General features: G+C 59.3%; 1 protein-coding gene across 4 annotated transcripts in view; it reads right to left on the reverse strand.

The window, feature by feature from the left end:
- DGKK (diacylglycerol kinase kappa) overlaps nucleotides 1-14,788 on the reverse strand; it is a 25,703-nt gene extending 10,915 nt beyond the window's left edge. For 3 of the 4 annotated variants that reach the window (XM_087972316.1, XM_087972315.1, XM_026684334.2), the window contains exons 1-10: nucleotides 14,514-14,788; nucleotides 13,952-14,158; nucleotides 3,558-3,668; nucleotides 3,080-3,160; nucleotides 2,071-2,175; nucleotides 1,825-1,957; nucleotides 1,624-1,730; nucleotides 1,382-1,507; nucleotides 838-940; nucleotides 43-205 (exon numbers count right to left, since the gene is read on the reverse strand). In XM_087972316.1, the coding sequence (XP_087828442.1) occupies nucleotides 43-205; nucleotides 838-940; nucleotides 1,382-1,507; nucleotides 1,624-1,730; nucleotides 1,825-1,957; nucleotides 2,071-2,175; nucleotides 3,080-3,160; nucleotides 3,558-3,668; nucleotides 13,952-14,062 (1,040 nt within the window). In that variant the 5' untranslated portion in view covers nucleotides 14,063-14,158; nucleotides 14,514-14,788. Of the gene's footprint in view, nucleotides 1-42; nucleotides 206-837; nucleotides 941-1,381; nucleotides 1,508-1,623; nucleotides 1,731-1,824; nucleotides 1,958-2,070; nucleotides 2,176-2,504; nucleotides 2,554-3,079; nucleotides 3,161-3,557; nucleotides 3,669-13,951; nucleotides 14,159-14,513 lie in introns of those variants that run through there. The other variant, XM_087972317.1, reaches the window with a different exon arrangement.
- Nucleotides 14,789-16,695: the final 1,907 nt, after the last annotated feature.

Consider the following 16,695-nt stretch of genomic DNA (forward strand, 5'->3'; position numbering starts at 1 on the left):
GAGGCAGGACAGTGGGGGGCTCTGAGGAATTGGGACCCTTACCCAAGGTGTGGCCCACCATTCATGAGATCAAACACTTGGGCTGGATTGAGGAACTGCTTGAACTTGCGCAGAAATTTCACCCCTTGGTTATCCCCACTCTTGGAGTTGACAAAAGCCAGAAGGGGGCTGGAGCAGCTGGAGGGGCAGGTGGCCTTCCAGAATCCTGGCACAGGGGGAAAAAAAGGCTGTGCTTGTCGCCGACGCCCCCTCGCTCTCCTCCCCTGACATTGCCAGGTGTCCAAGCTGATCGGGACAAGCACAATCCTTGCTCGCATAGATTGGGGGTGCATGAGAGCCTCCCCTGAGGCTGAGGAAGGAGCCCCAAACTGAGAAAAAGGGCCCCAATAGCTGGGCAGCTCTTCTGAGTAACAGAAGCCTCTGCTTTAGCGGAGGACAAGAGAACCACAAGGAAGGAAGGAAGGAAGGAAGGGTGGCAAACGTTGGAGAAGCCGGAAAGCAACAACCGTCTTTTACAAATTAGAGAAATCGTAGCGAGGGGCACCCATGGCCCTCAACAACTGGCCCACATCTGAGCGGCCCCAACAAGATGGGCTGCTGGCTGAGTGGGTGGAGGGCGCCTCCAGCAGGGGGCGCTCTAAGACCCTCTGCTGCAGCTGAAAAGCATGCGCTGCTCTGGTGCCCCCCCCATGTGCCCACAAAACCTGAAGGCCCCCCCCCCACGCATGACATGCTGCTGGGCCTCTGGTGGCTCCCTGGGACCCGGTTCCCCTCTGAGGGGGCCCGGACTGCGGCTGCAGGCGGAGCCCCCAGGCTGCTCCCGGCCGCCCCTCTTACCGTCGGAATCAATACTGTTGAGGGCAGTAGGGGGGATGATGGAGACCTTGTACTGGCCCAGGGGACACTTCTTGCCCAGCCGCTCCCTGCAAGTGCTGTGAACCTGGAGTGGGGCAGAGGGACCCCTGAGCAAATCCCCCCGAAAAAGATGGGACTTCAAGCTGTGCAGGCTCCTGGCCCCCAAGCGCCGAGCGGAAGAGCACAAGGGCTCCCAGAGGCCTCTCCAGGGAGCCCAGGGAGGGGAGGCTGCTTCCCCTTCTGCAGACCAAAGACGTCCAGGTACAGCCGGCCTTCTCCCTTGCCTTCCAGCCTCGCCGAGCAGTCAACATGGGCTTGGTGCCCTCCAGAAGCCCAAGCGGCCCCCATTTCCCTCCCCAGCAAAGAGCTCAGCATCCTTCTTCCCCCTCCCCCATGTAAGAGGAACCCATTCTTATTTGGGGGTGGAGCTCTGTCGCCCCCTTCTCTTGTCCGACACATGTTGGAGGTAGAGGTTTAGTCAGAAAAGGCCAGGGGTTTAGGGAAGGTGGGGTGTGTGTGTGCTTACAACAGTCTTGCACCAGAGACAGCGCCAGTCCTGCAGCCTCCGGACACTGCCGGACGTCTTGTCACACACAGCACAGCGGGCACCAACCGGGAGATTCCCCTCCAGCCACTGGTGGGGCATGGCCACCTGCAAGAAGAAGGGGCCGGCTTCTGTCCGCACATCCAGCCCTCTCCCTTCTGGGAGGGAAGGCGGGGAGGGGGGCTGGCCAGCAGATCTGCTGCCCAAGGAAGCTCCGGACTCACCCCGTCTTCATCCTCAATGATGTCGTTGCCAATGGAGGCCAGTGTGGTCCACTTGCAGCTGTTGGTGGCTCTCACTGCGCAGCGCTTGTGGGCCTTGAACTTGCACACTGCGAGAGAAGGCAGGAGTGGCACCGAGGGAAGAGGAGGAGGGGGCGGCCCTGACCCTCGTGACCGTCCCTCCTGCCAGGGAGAAGGGCCTACCTTCACAGGAGAGGCCGTGGGAGGTGACGCCGGGCAGGGCCTCTCGGCAGACGTTGCAAAAGGTGGGCCGGGTGTGGGAGCAGGCGTACCAGTTGTGCATCCCGGAGAAGTGCTCCATGTTGAACTGGGAGGCCTGGAGCAGAGCACAGCAATCGGTGGCTGCAACCACAAAAGGCGCCTCCCCCAACCCCCCAGGCCCCAGATCTGCCCCAGGTACCCCACACAGCCCCCCCCTCACAGGACCACCTCACTGATTTCCCATTTCTGGACAGACTTCAGGGCCCCAATCCAGTCCTCCATCTCCTTCCGGTTCTCTGCACAAAGGATGAGTTTTCGGAATGGGGTGATCACCTGCGGGAAGGGAGGCAGAGAAGCCCTGCAGTTGCTGCTGCCGCCCCCATCGCCGACTCAGCCACCTCCACTTGTTGGGTTGGCCAGTGGGGGACCCGATGGGAAGCCCCTGAGCCCTGGCTACCTCTGACTGCCGCCTTCAGGCCCAGGACGCTCCTGAGCGAGGAGCTCTTAGCGAGTCCTTAGCAGCAGAGTTGGCACGGCTCCATTTCCCCAGCTGCTGTGGCAGTCATGCCACGACCCCAGAGGGTTAGGCGAAAGCATCCTTGGAAGAAGCTTCTTGGGGTGGCCCAAAACCCAGGAGCCGGAGGCCCTTCCTTGGACTGTACCTGTCAGCCAGATCTCCAGCATGGGTTTCTGCAGTGTGCTTGCTGTCGGCTGCCATAGAAATGGGGAGGGGGGCCTTTGGGATGGGGAAGCAAGCTGGAAGGGGCAGAGGGACCCAGCTCTCCTCCCACAACCTCTCCAGTGAGAAGCCTCTGGGTGACCTTGGAGCTCCGCATCCTGTGGCATTCGCCAGAAGCCACTTCTGGGGCTAGGGCTGCTTTGCCTGGGCCTCCAGCCCAGCCCTGCTGGCTCTCCGGGTTGCAGGCAGAGGGAGGTTTGTTCTCACCCCCCCGTTTCTGTATCATTGGTAACACGGGATGCCTGCTGGTGCTCTCAACATGGGCTCTACCGCCGGTTCTTTCCAATAGCCACCTACCCGCCCCCCAGCCTTCAGGAAAAGAAGACAAGCTACTACGGCGATCAGTAGGGCCCAAAAGAGGGGAAGTGCTCTAGGGATCCCAGCCGAGTGGGAGGAGGAGGAGGGATTGGGGAAGGAGGGAGAAGAGGCTCCTGGGTGTGCCAAACGGAAGCCCAATGCCAGGCTTCTGACCCCAGCTAGTGGACGTGGCAGACGTACCGTAAAGCTGTTGTTGATGTTCTTGGTGCTGGTTTCTGCCACGCTGGCATCCGACAGGTCCACTTCATCAAAGATCAGTGACTAGAAGAGCAAGGAGGAAAGGGAGAGGTCACCTGAACTCCAGAATTTTGGAGGCCAACCATGGACCCTCCAACCTCACCCGGCTCAAGCAGCTTCCCTTTCATTTCACAAGGAACATCTTGGCCCAGAACCAGATCAGGAGAACGGGCAGAGCCCCCATGGGTCCCTTTGCCAACTGCAGGACTTTCAAGAGAGCCCAGTCCTGTGGCCTGTTTCCTAAAGAGATCTGTGGCGCCCATTCCACGCAGCCATTGGGGTGCCCTCCCTCCCAGCCTTGTCCCTCTTGTGCAGATCTGGGCATGGCGGGGAATACGTTGCCTCTTGGGGAGAGGCCAAAATGCCCAGGGCTCCTGGGTGGGCGGAAGCCGGCAGCCCTTCCCTCCCTTGCTAGCCTCACCTTGGAATCTTTGGCATAGTAGAGGGTCCGGCCGCGCAGCTTGAAGAACCTTCTCTTCCACCGCTGGAAAGAGCTCGTCTGCTTCAGCAAGAGCCCCTCCTTCACACTCTTCTGCAAAGAGATTGACAGCCTGGCTCCTTTGCATCGGGGCCTCCCTGGGAGGTTCAGACACGGTCGCAGCAACCTCGGTGAGTGAGTGGGTCTCGTCCTGGGCCCCAGCAGCTTCCCACAGGGGTGCCCTCAGCATCTGGGCAGAGCAGGCAGCCCTGGTCCACCCGTCACCCGTTGCCTTTGGAAGGTCTGTACGGGCCTGGCAAGGCAGAAGTTAGGAGGCTGCCCTCCTGCCAAGGGCAGCATCGGGAGGGAGGCTCTGCCCACCCCCTTGCCCTTGCCCTTGCCCTTGCCCCAAGGCTGCTCCCCTCCTGCTCCCCTCCTGCCAGGGCCAAGTCTCCACTGCAGCCCTTGCTGGGTGGGCTCCTTCCTGCTTCTCTCCTGCTGCCGCTTCAAAGGAGGGCAGGGCACCTGGGGCTACCAAAGGGCTGCTGGGCGATCAGCCGCTCCAAGGCGAGGAGGAGGAGGAGGAGGGCAAAGGTAAGGTTTTATTGGAGAGCCCGGTGGTGCCGAGGGATCAAAAGCTCACCACAGGAACCGGAAAAACCTGATCCTCCCTTGGGGAAGGAAGCTGCGCACCCTCTGCCCGGGGGAGCCCAGGCAAGCTACCAAGCACTTTTGACCCGTGACGCAAACACCTCAACCCGGAGAGGGCTGTACCACGTTCTCCCGGTCTGGGCAGCATAGCCTCAGCAACAGTCGCCCGTCCAAGTCTTGGGCCAGCCTGGCTGAGAGGCGTAATCCAGGGCAGCCAGAGAAGGGCGGTTGAGGGAGGCTGAAACACCCATTCGGCTCCTTGGTGGTCTTGGGTTCCTCCGTCCCCACACGGCCTCCACGCCACAGATGAACCCGTGATGGAGCTTCCCTCCCCCAGGGATGTCCCCCCAGGAGATCCCTTCTTTCAAGAATCTGCTCCCCCCAGGAACCAAGGCAGGTGCTCACTTGATTGGATTCTCTGTACGAAGAAGGTAACTCAGAAAGAAGGTAAATTGACCTCACCCCTTTCCTAAGAGGTCTGTAGGGGGCGTGCATAAGCGCACCATCGTGCCTACCGTCCCTGTCCTATTGTTTCTCTTATTCTTTTATTTTTCTTATATGTACCCATTTCATGTATTCACAACTATGTATACACTTATACTTATTATCTTGTAAACAATTGGCAAATCAAATAAATAAATAAATAAATAAACTCCCAGTCTGCCAAACAGCGGCTGCTCCTTCAGCTCAGGCTGCTGGCTGGCAATTGGACTGACAGGCAACCAAGAGGCAGAACCAAGTCTGATCTAAGCCGCTCCTCCCGCAGGCAAGGCTGATGTTGATCAACCCACAGCCAGCCACAGATCCACAGCCGACCATGGTTTGTTCTGGAGGAAGACCAGCCCTCCAGGGGCTCCGGGGCCCAGCATCTGCTCATCCAAAAGGCATCCAGGGCTCCGGAGACCCTCCGGGACAAGCGGCCTCTGCAGCCCACCTGACCAGGCCCTTCGGAGCATCGCTCCTCGTGCCCTCAGGGCAAACGGAGGGCTGCTCCTTCTTGCGCTGGCTGCGCTTGTGGATGAACGACCAGGCCGGAAGGAGGAGCATTAAATCTCACCGGACCTTTGGGCAAAGAACCTGCTCTTTCCATGGCAAGACCCACTCAGTGGGGAGCCCGAAATGCAGGCAGCGTTGGCTCCCTATTGGGGGGGGGGGGGCACCGTGGCTGCTGCACAGAAGCCGCCCCCTCCCCCTCCAGGCCCTGCCACCCATTCAGCCCTTCCAAGGAGGTGCCTTTGCTATGCACTAGCGCCTGGGCCGGGGGTGGGGGCCGTCCTGCCATAGAAAGGGCGAGGAAGCTCGGCTGGATTGGCAAGCATTGCCCAGCCCAGCCCAGAAGAGACCCAGCCACTGTGCACACCCGAGTTCCCCCCCATCCCCGTGCCTTCAACCTGGTGAAGGGGGGCCTTTGGGGAGGGCATCTCTCCTTCACTCCAAGGAGTTCCTGCCTGCTCCCACCCTTCTGCTGGAAAGCAGAGAAGCTCCTCCTCCCCCCCCCCGCAAAGCCAGTCCTCCCCACAAAGGGCCCTGGAGAAGCTGGCCATTCCCAGGAGCCCATAGCCCAGCCGTTTGGCAACTGACAGCCCTGTGGTAGCTTCTCTGCCATCAGCAAGGAGACAGTGGCTGCTGCTGACTCCTGTGCCAACTTCTAGCCCGGGATTGGGACTGGCAGCCTGTGGGGAACGTCTGGCAAAATGCAAGCCAAATAAATGCAGAACTGCTGGCTGGCGCACTTTTTCTTGGCTCTTTTGATTTGTTCCTGAAGCTTCTTCTCCAAAGCTTGTGCAAGAGAGGCAGAAGCGTTTCTCAACACTCTTGGGAGAACGCATGTACGGTGCTTTCAGAAACATTTCTATGCCACCTTTCAAACAGAGACTCCTGAAGGGCATGTAACAGGCTAAGCCATTAAAATTCAGAGCAATCATATGCCATGAAGATAATAAAGCAACCAGGGCAGCTTCTAACTTTCTAAGCAGCACACGTACGTAGGAATTGGGCAGCAGTATACACTTGTTAAATAAATAAATATAAATATGTTTCAAATGAGCGCAAGAAGGCAAACGAGTGACTGAGCAAGAGCTGGGGGGCTGGAGCGGAAGGGCTCTTCGCTCAGAGGGGGCTGCCAATTCCAAAAGAAATGGTGGGGGAGAGGAAAGGGCCTCAGCCGCACTCACTTGGTGGAGGGGCTGTTTCTGCTGGGGGCGGCCATCCAGAAAAAAGCCAGGCCAGGCTTGGTGGCAGCAGAGGAAGGACTCCCTGGTGAAAAGGGCTGCCTGTGTCTTCACGGTGACTCAGGAAATGCGGCTGCAATTTCCAGTTCTCTTGAGCGCTTGCCACTCCTCTTCCTGTCTTTCTCACCCATGGGTGTGGGTTTTTGTTTTTTTTCATAGTTGGGCATTGCAAAATTCACTGAAACTGGAGGCAAGGGAGGCTACTGGTGGCGGCGTCAAAGGGCTCAACTCCAAGCCCCCCGCCTGAGTCTTGCCAGGGGAAGTGGCTGCGGCAGCGCCCAGTGGCTGGAGGAGTGAACCCCACAGTCTCTTGCAGCTGCCAAGGAAACGGGGCCAGCGGCACAAGGCGGCTCCTGTGGCCCTCAGGCCTGGGGACTTGGGGCCCTGCAGCGCCCAGGACCAAAGTGAGGGAGTTTGCCTGCAGTGCGTGAGGGAGGAAAGAGGCCGCTCTCTGTGCTGGGAAGATGGCACATTGATTTTCAGCCAAGAAGGCAACTGCAAACTGACGTCAATATCCGGAGGAGGAGGAGGAAGAGGGAGATGGCGTAGGGGCTATCCTGATGATCAGCACATTAAACCCTCCTCTTCCCCCTCCCCAAATTAAACATCTTTCAGCTCTGAGGGGGCTTGTAGACCAGAAGGGCAGAGAACGGGGTGCAGACTCAGGCAGGGAGAAGAAGGGGGGCAGAGATGAGGGTCTTGTGAGATGAGGGCCAGCACCCCAGAGAGCAGCAGCCCACAAACGCACTCCCGGCCCCAAGCCGGCCCGAGTCACTCTTCACGCTCAAGGCGGCAACGGCAGCAGGACGGTTGAGGGAGCTGATGTGATCATCGGGTAGGAACAGCTCAAAATAGCCCCCTGGGGCTGGCCCAGAAGCGCTCGGCCAGGCAGCCTGGCCAGGGACGGAGGGAAGTGTGGGGCTGGGAGGGGCCCTGCTCAGACCAGGAGGGACAGCCTAGGATGCCAGGACTGCAAGCCCATCGTCCACTGCCCCCTCAGGAAGGGCTTGCACATGGACCCTCGGCCTCTTCAGGGGCCTTCTCTGAGGGGACCTGTTGGAGCTGCCTGGGCCTGCTTGGGGTCCCTATGTAACCTATCAGGTCATCCAGGGTGACGATGCAAAAGGGACGGGAACTTGTTGGAGCTGGGGTGCTTCCATGGTGGGCAAAGAAAGGATGTAACAGACTGAGCCCCCCTCCCTGAAGAGCCCCATGATGTGGGCAACCTTGGCAGCAAGAAACCCAAAAGGGAAGTCCACCTTTGGAGGGGGTAGCCCCTCAATTCCTTCTCCAAGGGGGCTTAAAGGTGGGAGAGACACAGCTGGCAGGGCGGCCCAGTTCAAGGATGGCCTGGCACAAAGAGGTGAAGGGCCAGTGGGCTGCCCTGATCCTGGCTCCTTGCGGCCGCCTGGCCAAGTGCTTCCCACAGGCAGAAGGGCACAAGTCATAGCAACCCATCCGGGGAGCCTCTAGGCCTGCTAAGTGCAGCACAGACAGGAAAGGGCAACCCTAGAGAGGAGGGGGCAGCCTCACAACCCCCCAGGACTGGAAGCCTTGCAGCTTGGCAGCAGGACACATGTCCCCAGGGCTGGCCACTGGGCGGAGACCCGGGCTGGGCAAGGCAATCCTTGGGCCTGCTCTCTGCCTGGGAAGAGCCTGACCCCCCTACCCAGAAGCCAAGTGCCTGCTGCCCCGAAAGCGGTGCCCCCTTGCGAGAACCAATGCCCCCTCCCCCCCCCACTGCTCTGCCTCTTGGCTCCCCACAAGGGCACCGCTACTTGGGCCACTGTTTTCCTTTGCCCACCCCAGGGAAGGGCATGTCGTCTGGGCGGGCTGGGCCAGTTGCTTTTGCTAGGCACCCCCCCTCTGTTCCCTGGCGGCATCTCAGTGGGGGGGGGGGAGAGACCCTTCCTCCTCCTTCCTTGAAGGGAAAATGGCTGCCACCCATCCAAGACAGACGGTGGCTGCAAACCCTCCCCTTTGGACCCCTTTACGGAGGCCACTGGGGCCACTGCAGCTTGTTCTGGAAAGGAAAAGTGGTTCCCGCTTTGGGGCACCAGGAAGCAGAAAACAGAAGACGGGCGATGGAGGGGGCTCAGCTGAAGGGAGTCTGCACCCAGAGGCAGCGGAGGAAGGCCGGGCGTCCCCCCCCCAGGGGTACCCAAGAGCTGCTAACTCTCTGGGAGGAGCCTCACCCGCTGAGTGGTGGAAGGCGAGGACCCCCCAGGGGAAGTGGAGAAAGTCTTGGCGCTCTGAGGCGCCTCAGCCCGGCCACAGGGGCGCTCTCCAGGGTGCTGGGAACAGCCCAAGCTCAAGCCAAAACATTCCCCAGCCGGCTCCACTCTGCGCCCGCTTCTGCTCCGCTTCCTTCGCTCAGAGGGGAGGCCAGCGAACCTTCCCCAGGCCTGATCACGCACGGGGGGGGGGGACGGGGACGGGACCTAGGTCTGCTCCATTTGCCCAGAGCGAAGCACCCCACAAGTTGGGCAAGCCCGGGAGCCAGACAGACGGCTGCCCAGGCCAGTAGCCCCCTCTTTCTCCTTCAGCGTCTGCAGCGGTGACTCATCACAAGCGAGACGCACAAAGGAACACGCTGCTGCCGCCACCACCACATTCACTCCTCCAAGTGTGATCTGGCAGGGCTGCCGCCACCCTGGCCTGCCCCCCCATCCGAAAATGAAAGAGTGAGGAAGGGGCGTCGGGGGACAGGACCCTTCAGGCTCCCTTCTGGTCAGCCATGGCTTCCCTAACAGCCCGTCAGCTCCCTTCCAGTCCTTCCCTCTCTGGCCAGCAACACGCCATTGTGTGAGCTGCCTTGAGGAAACCACAAGTCCTTGGGCAGCCCAAGCGAGAGAAGAGCTGGGAATGGAGCTGCTCACCTCTTTCTGTCACTGGCCTCCACTCAGCATGCCACAATCTCCACATTTCTGCTGGGCCTTTTCTCTTGTGTACAAACTCTTCATATTAATTCCAGGGAGACCATCAAGAAAACGGAAAAGATAAAACAGGAATAACTGCTACTTGTATGCTGAAGGCAGGCCCTGGAGAGATGTTTTCCCTACAATCTGAGGCATTTGGGCCCTGGGGTGGGGGGAAGATGGAGGCGCTGCGTCAGCCTTCTCCAACAGCCCTTGCGGGGGGGGGGGAGAATGGGAGGGGGGACATTGAACTCTCAGAAGTCTTGGTCCCAAAATGTTCCGAGCGGCCAGGATGGAAAAAGCTAATCCAGATAAATAGAGCAGTGAAGGACGGAGCTTAAGCCCCTGAGATCTCCTTGGGGCCGGGTTTCTTTTTAATATCTGTATATTGAGTGCAACTATTTGGATCCTCGTGGAGGGCAGTGACTTGAGAAGCGGACGAATCTCTCCTATTCTTCGGCTTTACACTATGACAAGTGGCTGCACAAATAATGTGTGCTAGTGCAAGCCAGGTTAACACTATCAACAGCCTGCACGTGGGAGGGCTCAGAGAGCTGCCATTGGAATATTCCAAGCTCTCCTTTTTAGCCGGAGAAAATGAAAAAGGGAGATTTCAGAGCCAAGAGGCCCGGTATCTCCCCTCCAAACCCTTAAAGGCATGGAAACACGAGGTCAGACTCCCCATCCAAGAATGGCAGGACATCCAGTGTAATATTAGTTTAAAAAGCATTTTGGAGGGAGCTATAAAATTACAGGCCAATTCCACATTAACGAATTGAAAGCACTGTTAAAGCGAAGTGATATCTGTAGGGCTAATGCGGTTCCGCTGGTCTTCCAAACAGCCTGTCTCTCGGTCTCTCTCCTCCTCCTCCGCTGTCCCTGGGCCCTTCTTGTCCAGGTCCCAGGGCAAGCGGTCCTGCCCAGAAAGCAAAGGCACCACAGGGTGGGCCCTTTCCACTGAGGGAGCAAGAGGGGGGGAGACCCCTCACCCTCAGAAGCTTGGCTGAAATGAAGGGGGAGGGCTGGGAGCAAAAAGAAGCCAACTCTGGGAGGGGCTGGGGCCAGCGGGCATCGCCCAGGCAAGCGGCCCATCAAACCCGGCCTCCAGCCACCGAGCAGGCCGATGCTCCGAGGCACGGAGGGGAAAGCGCCAGGCTCATCTGCAGGAGATGCGACGGAGAAGAAAGCCGAGAGCCCAGCAGCCTCCGGACCGGCTTTGGGAGCAGCTGTGTTGGGAAAAGGGTGCGCATTGTGCACTGTGTGAGGAGATCCCCAGCCCCACCCCGCAAAGATAGACCCGAGAAAGAGGCAGATGATTTGGAACCCCCCTTTCTCCCAGCCCTGAGCCTGCTTGAGTCTGGGGGGGGAAATGGTGCCTTCCGTTTTGTGACCTAATTCTTAGCGCAGAGTCTTCGACTTGCAACCCTTCATTTAGTGACCGTCCTAAGTTACAGTTGTCCTGAAAAAGTGGCTGATGACCGTTTTCCCCACTGATGGCCGTCGCAGCGTCCCTGTGGCCCAATGGTCCAACTCCAGCCGCTTTTGCCCCTGGCTCGTAACGAGGATGGTTGTTGCATCCTGTGCCAAGGTCAGGCGTTCCCCTTTGCCACCTTCTGACAAGCAGAGTCCAGGGGGAGGCCAGATTCACTTAACAGGCATGCTACTAAGTGAATGATTCACTTAACAATGGTGGCAAGAAAGTTCATACAAAAGGGGCAAAACTCACTATCTTGCCTTGCTTGGCAAAATAAATGTTGGGCTCCATTGTGGTCATACCTACATTTTTCTCTTATTGCTCAAAAGCCGGAAATCCCCCTGATTTAAAGGTGTTGGGAGAAGAACCTGGACTGCATCTTCACAAACCACCTGCCGCTCAGACTGCTTCCTCCCTGGGCACCACCCGTCCAGGAAGAGGGGACCCGAGAAGGGTGGCAGAACTCATGTAGTGATCAAGGAAAGGCAACGTTGAGGACCAAGACCAGCGTTCCTTCACGGGGCTGCAGTTCCCCAGGTGCAGCCGGCTATTGCACTGGGAAAGCAGCCAGGCAGCACTGACCACCCACTCCTTGGGCTCTGCTGGTCCAGAAAGGATTAACACATTGGCACTCTTGCTAAAGTGCAGTGCCAGCCACCAACCGGCCCTTATTTCCCAGGCCAGTTTCTATTGCATTATTTCCCTCTCTGCTCTGCCTCTCCCAGACATAAAGCCTTTGGCCTTTCTTGTGTCAGGGGTGCCAAGTAACGGTTCCATGGAGCTGACCCCCCCCCCATGACTAGCTGATGAGGGGTGCAGAATAAGCAGAGGGTGTCTTCCTGGGGAAACTCTGACCTCATTATATGCGTAGAAGTCTGAGCAAAGACAAACCAAGGGGTGTGGGACACGTTCTCAGTTGCTGGTTGATGACCACAGGAAATGCAGCATCAAGAGAGCCGAGCGGAAGGCACCAGCTATGCCCTCTGATGCATTACAGGCCAGCTGAGCTCCTCCTGGGGTACCTGGCCAGCTCTACATCAAGTACACGAACATCCATCCGTAAGGGATTAGCAGCTCAAGCAACTGCAATTTTAAGTGTCCCATTTGTGGGTAGGGAACAAATCTGTCCAGCCTCTTTTCAGACTGAGGCACAATGCTACCTCCTGTCGAAATACAGAGAAAGTTCACAGCAAAGCATCAATTCTAATGACCTTCTTTGTTCAACAAAATCTACAGAACTGGCTGCCACAGGAAGAGCAAGTAGGTTGAAGATGAGAGAAAACCAACCGCTTTTGGCCAGAATAATGAGACGGAGCCTTACAATCCAAGGGTGTCACGGTGAGGAAAGGTTTCTTTTCCCACATCCTGCTTCCAGTATGAGGGTTCCAGGCATGTCACCTACTGCAGCTTAAAAGCCCCCCAGGACTGGCGACTGCTCTAGCACGGCAGGCTTCTGTTTTGATGTAAATCCTAGACTTCAGCGGCCTCCTCTCGAGGCACTTGGAGAGCTGCAACCCAGTGAACCCTCTGTGGGCCTTGGCCAAAAGGACACGGCCCACGGAGGTCCCTTCTATGCATTTCAACACCTTTCTGGTCTAGAGGAAGGAAGACTTGGTCTACTCCACTGAGCAATATCAACCTCTGACTCTAGATGATTTGGCCAGGAGGCCCAAGCCACCTGGACCCCCGAGCTGAAGGAGACCTGTAGTAATCCCCAAGTGATGAGCCTGAAAAGGCTATTAGGGAATTAAGACCAGAGCACAATGTTCCACCTCCTCCACTCCTTGGCAGCCCTCTGGACCCAGCTCTGCACTGCCTCTTGCCAAGTCAGCAAATGGGACCAGTGTCCTCCTGGGCCAGCAGCTCCTTCACTGCCTCAGCCGCTGCACCTGTTGCTCTGGAGTCCCCAGAGGAAGCCCCTCCCCTCAGAATAAAGCCCCTCCCCCTCCGCCCAGCCTGCAAAGAGCATCACCCTATTCACTCAGCTGGCTGCAATCACTCCAGTGCCTCCAGGTTGTACAAGTCCTCAGCTGGGTGGATTTCAGAGAAGCCGCATCAGCTCATTTCTGTCATCGCTCATCCTTGATTCCCCGCTTGTCTCCCCCAAGAAACCCTAAAGCATCTTCCTCCTCCACCTGTTCCCTTGTCTCTGGCTTCCAGTATTTCCCGCCAGGCAGGACCGTTGTGGCCTTGAAGCCCTCAGGAAGATCTGCTGATCCTTCACCTGTGCTGCAGAACCAGAGGGGTAGAGGGGGAGGGGGAGGGTGGCTCCCTGGGTCTGTGCCAAGAGAAAGAGCCATGGGAACGCAAGAGGCACCAAAAGGTTCTGCATGGAGGCAGAATTCTCTTTCCTCATTTAAAATGAACAGTCCTCTAGAGAGGAAAGAAGTTATTCCACAATGAGATCTAACTACTCCAATAGCCCAAAGCTTTTGCCCTTTTTTAAGCTATAGAAATGAAAGGGTGCTCCCTGTAATCTGGCCAGTCTTGCCCCACTCTTAGGACCTGCCAGGGCTGGTTTCAATTAAGCCATTCAAGACCAACTTTGGAGGAAAGAGGGGAAAAGCTGAGATGGCAACCCCGCTGCAGAACTGGCCTTCTCTTTTTTGCTGAAAGGAGAGCTTTTGCCAGAGGGGTAGATAGGGTAGATTAACCTGTGGATTAACCATGGTTAATAAACCACAACTGGTTGGTTTCATATAACAGGTTAAGCCACAAGAGCAGGTTTACAAACCACACAGCCGAGTTCAGCCATTCAACCACCGGAGCCTCCACTCCGCCTGCCTCTAAACCAGAAGCCCAAACGGGACAGAGAGCAAAGCAGCGGCCCGGATCCTTCCACACATCTCCTGGCCTAGTTGACCATCTGCTGCCACCAGGACCGAAGCCAAGGCAATGCCACCCGGTTGACTCCTCGGCTTCAGCGGGGAGGACCCCATAACAAGTAGGCGCAGTTCCGCGAGGCTGCTAGGTGTCCTTCTGCCCCCTTTCCCCGCCCCACCCACGGAAAAGCCCCCTCCGTCTTGCCGGGCAACTGAGCCAGTCAGACGCCCAGCCTGAGGTCGGCAAGGCAGAAAGCCAGGCGCGCCCTCGGGAGAGCCAACCGGGGGCCGCCGTTCTTACCTTGGCCCGCACCTGGCCCGAGGTGGAGACTTTGCGGATGAGCCTGTGGGAGCCGCCCTCCTGCTCGCCTTCGCTGTCCGAGGACTCCTCGCCCGGGGCCAGCCGGTCCATCTCCAGCGAGACCAGCGACTCGCGGCCCTTGCGCAGGAACAGCTCCCGGGGGGCAGTTTCTCGGCCATCCTCCGCTCGGGGAGACGGCGCGCTCCCCTGAAGGAGAAGCAGAGGGGCGGGCGTGAGCCACGGGGCCCTCCGGAACCGCTTCCTCTTTTGCACCCCCAGCCGTAAACAGGGAGAGAAACCCAGCTCACCCTCCTCCCGAGGCCGGGGAGCGCGCCCGCTCCTCGCGCCCCCCGTCCCCCGTCGCCACCCACCTCGTTGAATGCCGCGCCGGGGGGCTGCGCGGCCAGAAAGCCGCCGCCTTTCCCTGGAGAGGCCGCGTGGGGCTCGGCTCCCGCTCGGCCCCTCCGGCGAACAGGTGGTTGGCGGGGCGGGGGCGGCGCTGGGGGCGGCAGCCCGGCCCCGCTCTCCCTTGGCGGCCCCGACTTCGCAGCGGGCGACCTACCGCCTAGCAACGGCGGGAGAAAAACCGCTGGCCTGAGGCGAGGCAGCGTCCCCGCCTGCGTCTCCGCAGCGCCGCGGGGAGCGCGCGCCCGTCCGTGTCGCCCTCGTCACCAGGTGCAGCTCCCCGGAGCCTCCAGGCCGAGCGAGCCCTCCCGCAACGGCAGCCGCTCCGGCTCCGTCACCGCCGCGGCACGTGTCGCTTCCTCGCCTCTCCTCGACGCTTCGCGGTCGCCACAAGCTCTTGCTTCCTCCCGCCAGCCGACGCTGCAGTGCTCCCCGGTCCCGCCCGCCGCCGAGAAAACAACCCCTTTCCCCGCCCCTCTCCCACCCGGAGCAGTCAAGGGCCTTTTTACCCGGAGGAATGGACCCCGAGACACTTCCTCCGCCCGGCCCCCAAATCAGGCGCTGCGACGCCGCAACAGCCCCGGTGGCAGCCGGCAACAGGGCCAAGGAGGCGACCCTCTTGTCCTCCTTAGGAAAAGGCCCGAGGATGCCTCCCTCCCGGGCGGATTCGAACCGTTCTCGCTTCGCTTGCAAGAGCGGCGGCGGCTGGAGGGCCCCGTTGTGCTCTCGGCCTGCTTCTCAGCACACTAAGCCGGGCTTGGTCGAAGCAAATGCAGTTGGCCGTGAGTCCACCATGCGCAACAGCCCGAATTCAAGCAGGCACCTGGCGGGAGGGGGGCGAAGAAGAGATGGATTCAGGGCACAGAGCCGCGGAGGTCGGGAGGAGGCGGGAACCCCGGGGCGGCCTGCGTTCCCACGAAACACTACATCGTATACTAAGCTCGCGGGCGGCCAGTGGATCAAAACCAGGAGGCGGGTTTGGGTTTCGGGATGAAGACCTGAGTACCTTTTAGGCCGGCCCGACTTGGCTGGCCGCGCGCTGAGCTCCTGGTTGGGGGCGGGTGGGGGCATAATGAGAATCCGGACCGCAGGCTTAGTTAGGTAAAGTTGGTTTGCTCAACCGGCAGGCAATAACAACACGGAAGACGCGGTAGTAACGGTGTTCTGGGCAATTCTCACCCCTCCCCTGCCCAGATGTTGAACCAGCCTTTCCTAAGAACTTTGCGCCACCCATAAAGAGCCCTGGATCCTCAGCACTCGAGGCTGCACCCGCTGCTTGGCGCTCGGGCCGAGGGCGACTCCTCATCGCCGCCTTCTGGCCCAAGACCGGGAAGAACGAGGGCGCCTCCGCTGGGGCTCCCTTTTCTTCCCGACACCGCCTGCCGGGCGCCCTGGTTCTACCTTCTCTTCCTCATCTCGAGTCGGCTCCAGAGCAGCGTCGGTCAGGCGGCCTGCATCCCCCATAAACTCCAGCCAATCGAGAAACGCCTGTTCCCCAGCTCTAGCAGGCTAGCGAGTGGGGCTGGGGGCATTGTGGGAAATGAGGATGGGCCCGTGTAGAAGCCTATCCACGGGAGGGCAGCTGGGAACCCAGCCAAGGAAGACAGAAGGGGTCCCCAGAGAGGCAGACCACAGCGGAGGGGGACTTGAGGGGTTCTACTCCAGCCAAGGAGCAGCCAGGTGGGTCTGCCTCTCGCTTGCAGAAAGGGCCTTGGGCAAATGAGCCTCCAGGTGACCTCTGGCTTCCCCTCAGCTGCCTCTTGGCTTCGTGGGCCTAGCCAAATGCACCACGGGACAGAGGCGGCAGAGCCATTCAACCCCTAAAGCCTGGCTTGCCCACCCCTCCCAATTCAACATCTTGCTGGGGTGAATGGAGCGGGAGCTCCAGGAGGCTGTGCTGTGCCCGCCAGCCCAAGTTCCCTTGGGGAAAGGGCAGGTGGCCTGGGCAAAGCTTGGCTGGCCACTAAAGGGCAACCGTGTCATATTCCTCAACAGAGGAGACCTCGGATTCTGCAGCTCCGCCACCCAGCCTTGGAACTGCTGCCATTAGATGCCAGGCTCTGGCCCTTGTCTGCACTGAAGGAATGGCCTGCAAGGCATTCTTCCACCCCAATGCACACAGCTGCTGGAGCCTGGCCCCACCGTCAGTGCTGCACGTGGACAGCTGCCCACATTTCCAGGGCTGTTGCCTGCCTCCATGAGTCATCTGAAACCTCAAGAGAGGAGCCCATCGTGCCAGGGACTCGATCCTGGAACTCTAGCCAGTTGCCCAGCCATCTGGGGAGCCTTCTGCCTCTGCCCAGAGCAAGCGAACCTTGGCAAATTGCCATCTGCTTTCC

This window comes from Notechis scutatus, chromosome 10 (assembly GCF_049901735.1).
Source record: "Notechis scutatus isolate UNSWTSFEM ecotype Mainland chromosome 10, rNotScu1.2, whole genome shotgun sequence".
Classification (NCBI taxonomy): Eukaryota; Metazoa; Chordata; class Lepidosauria; order Squamata; family Elapidae; genus Notechis; species Notechis scutatus.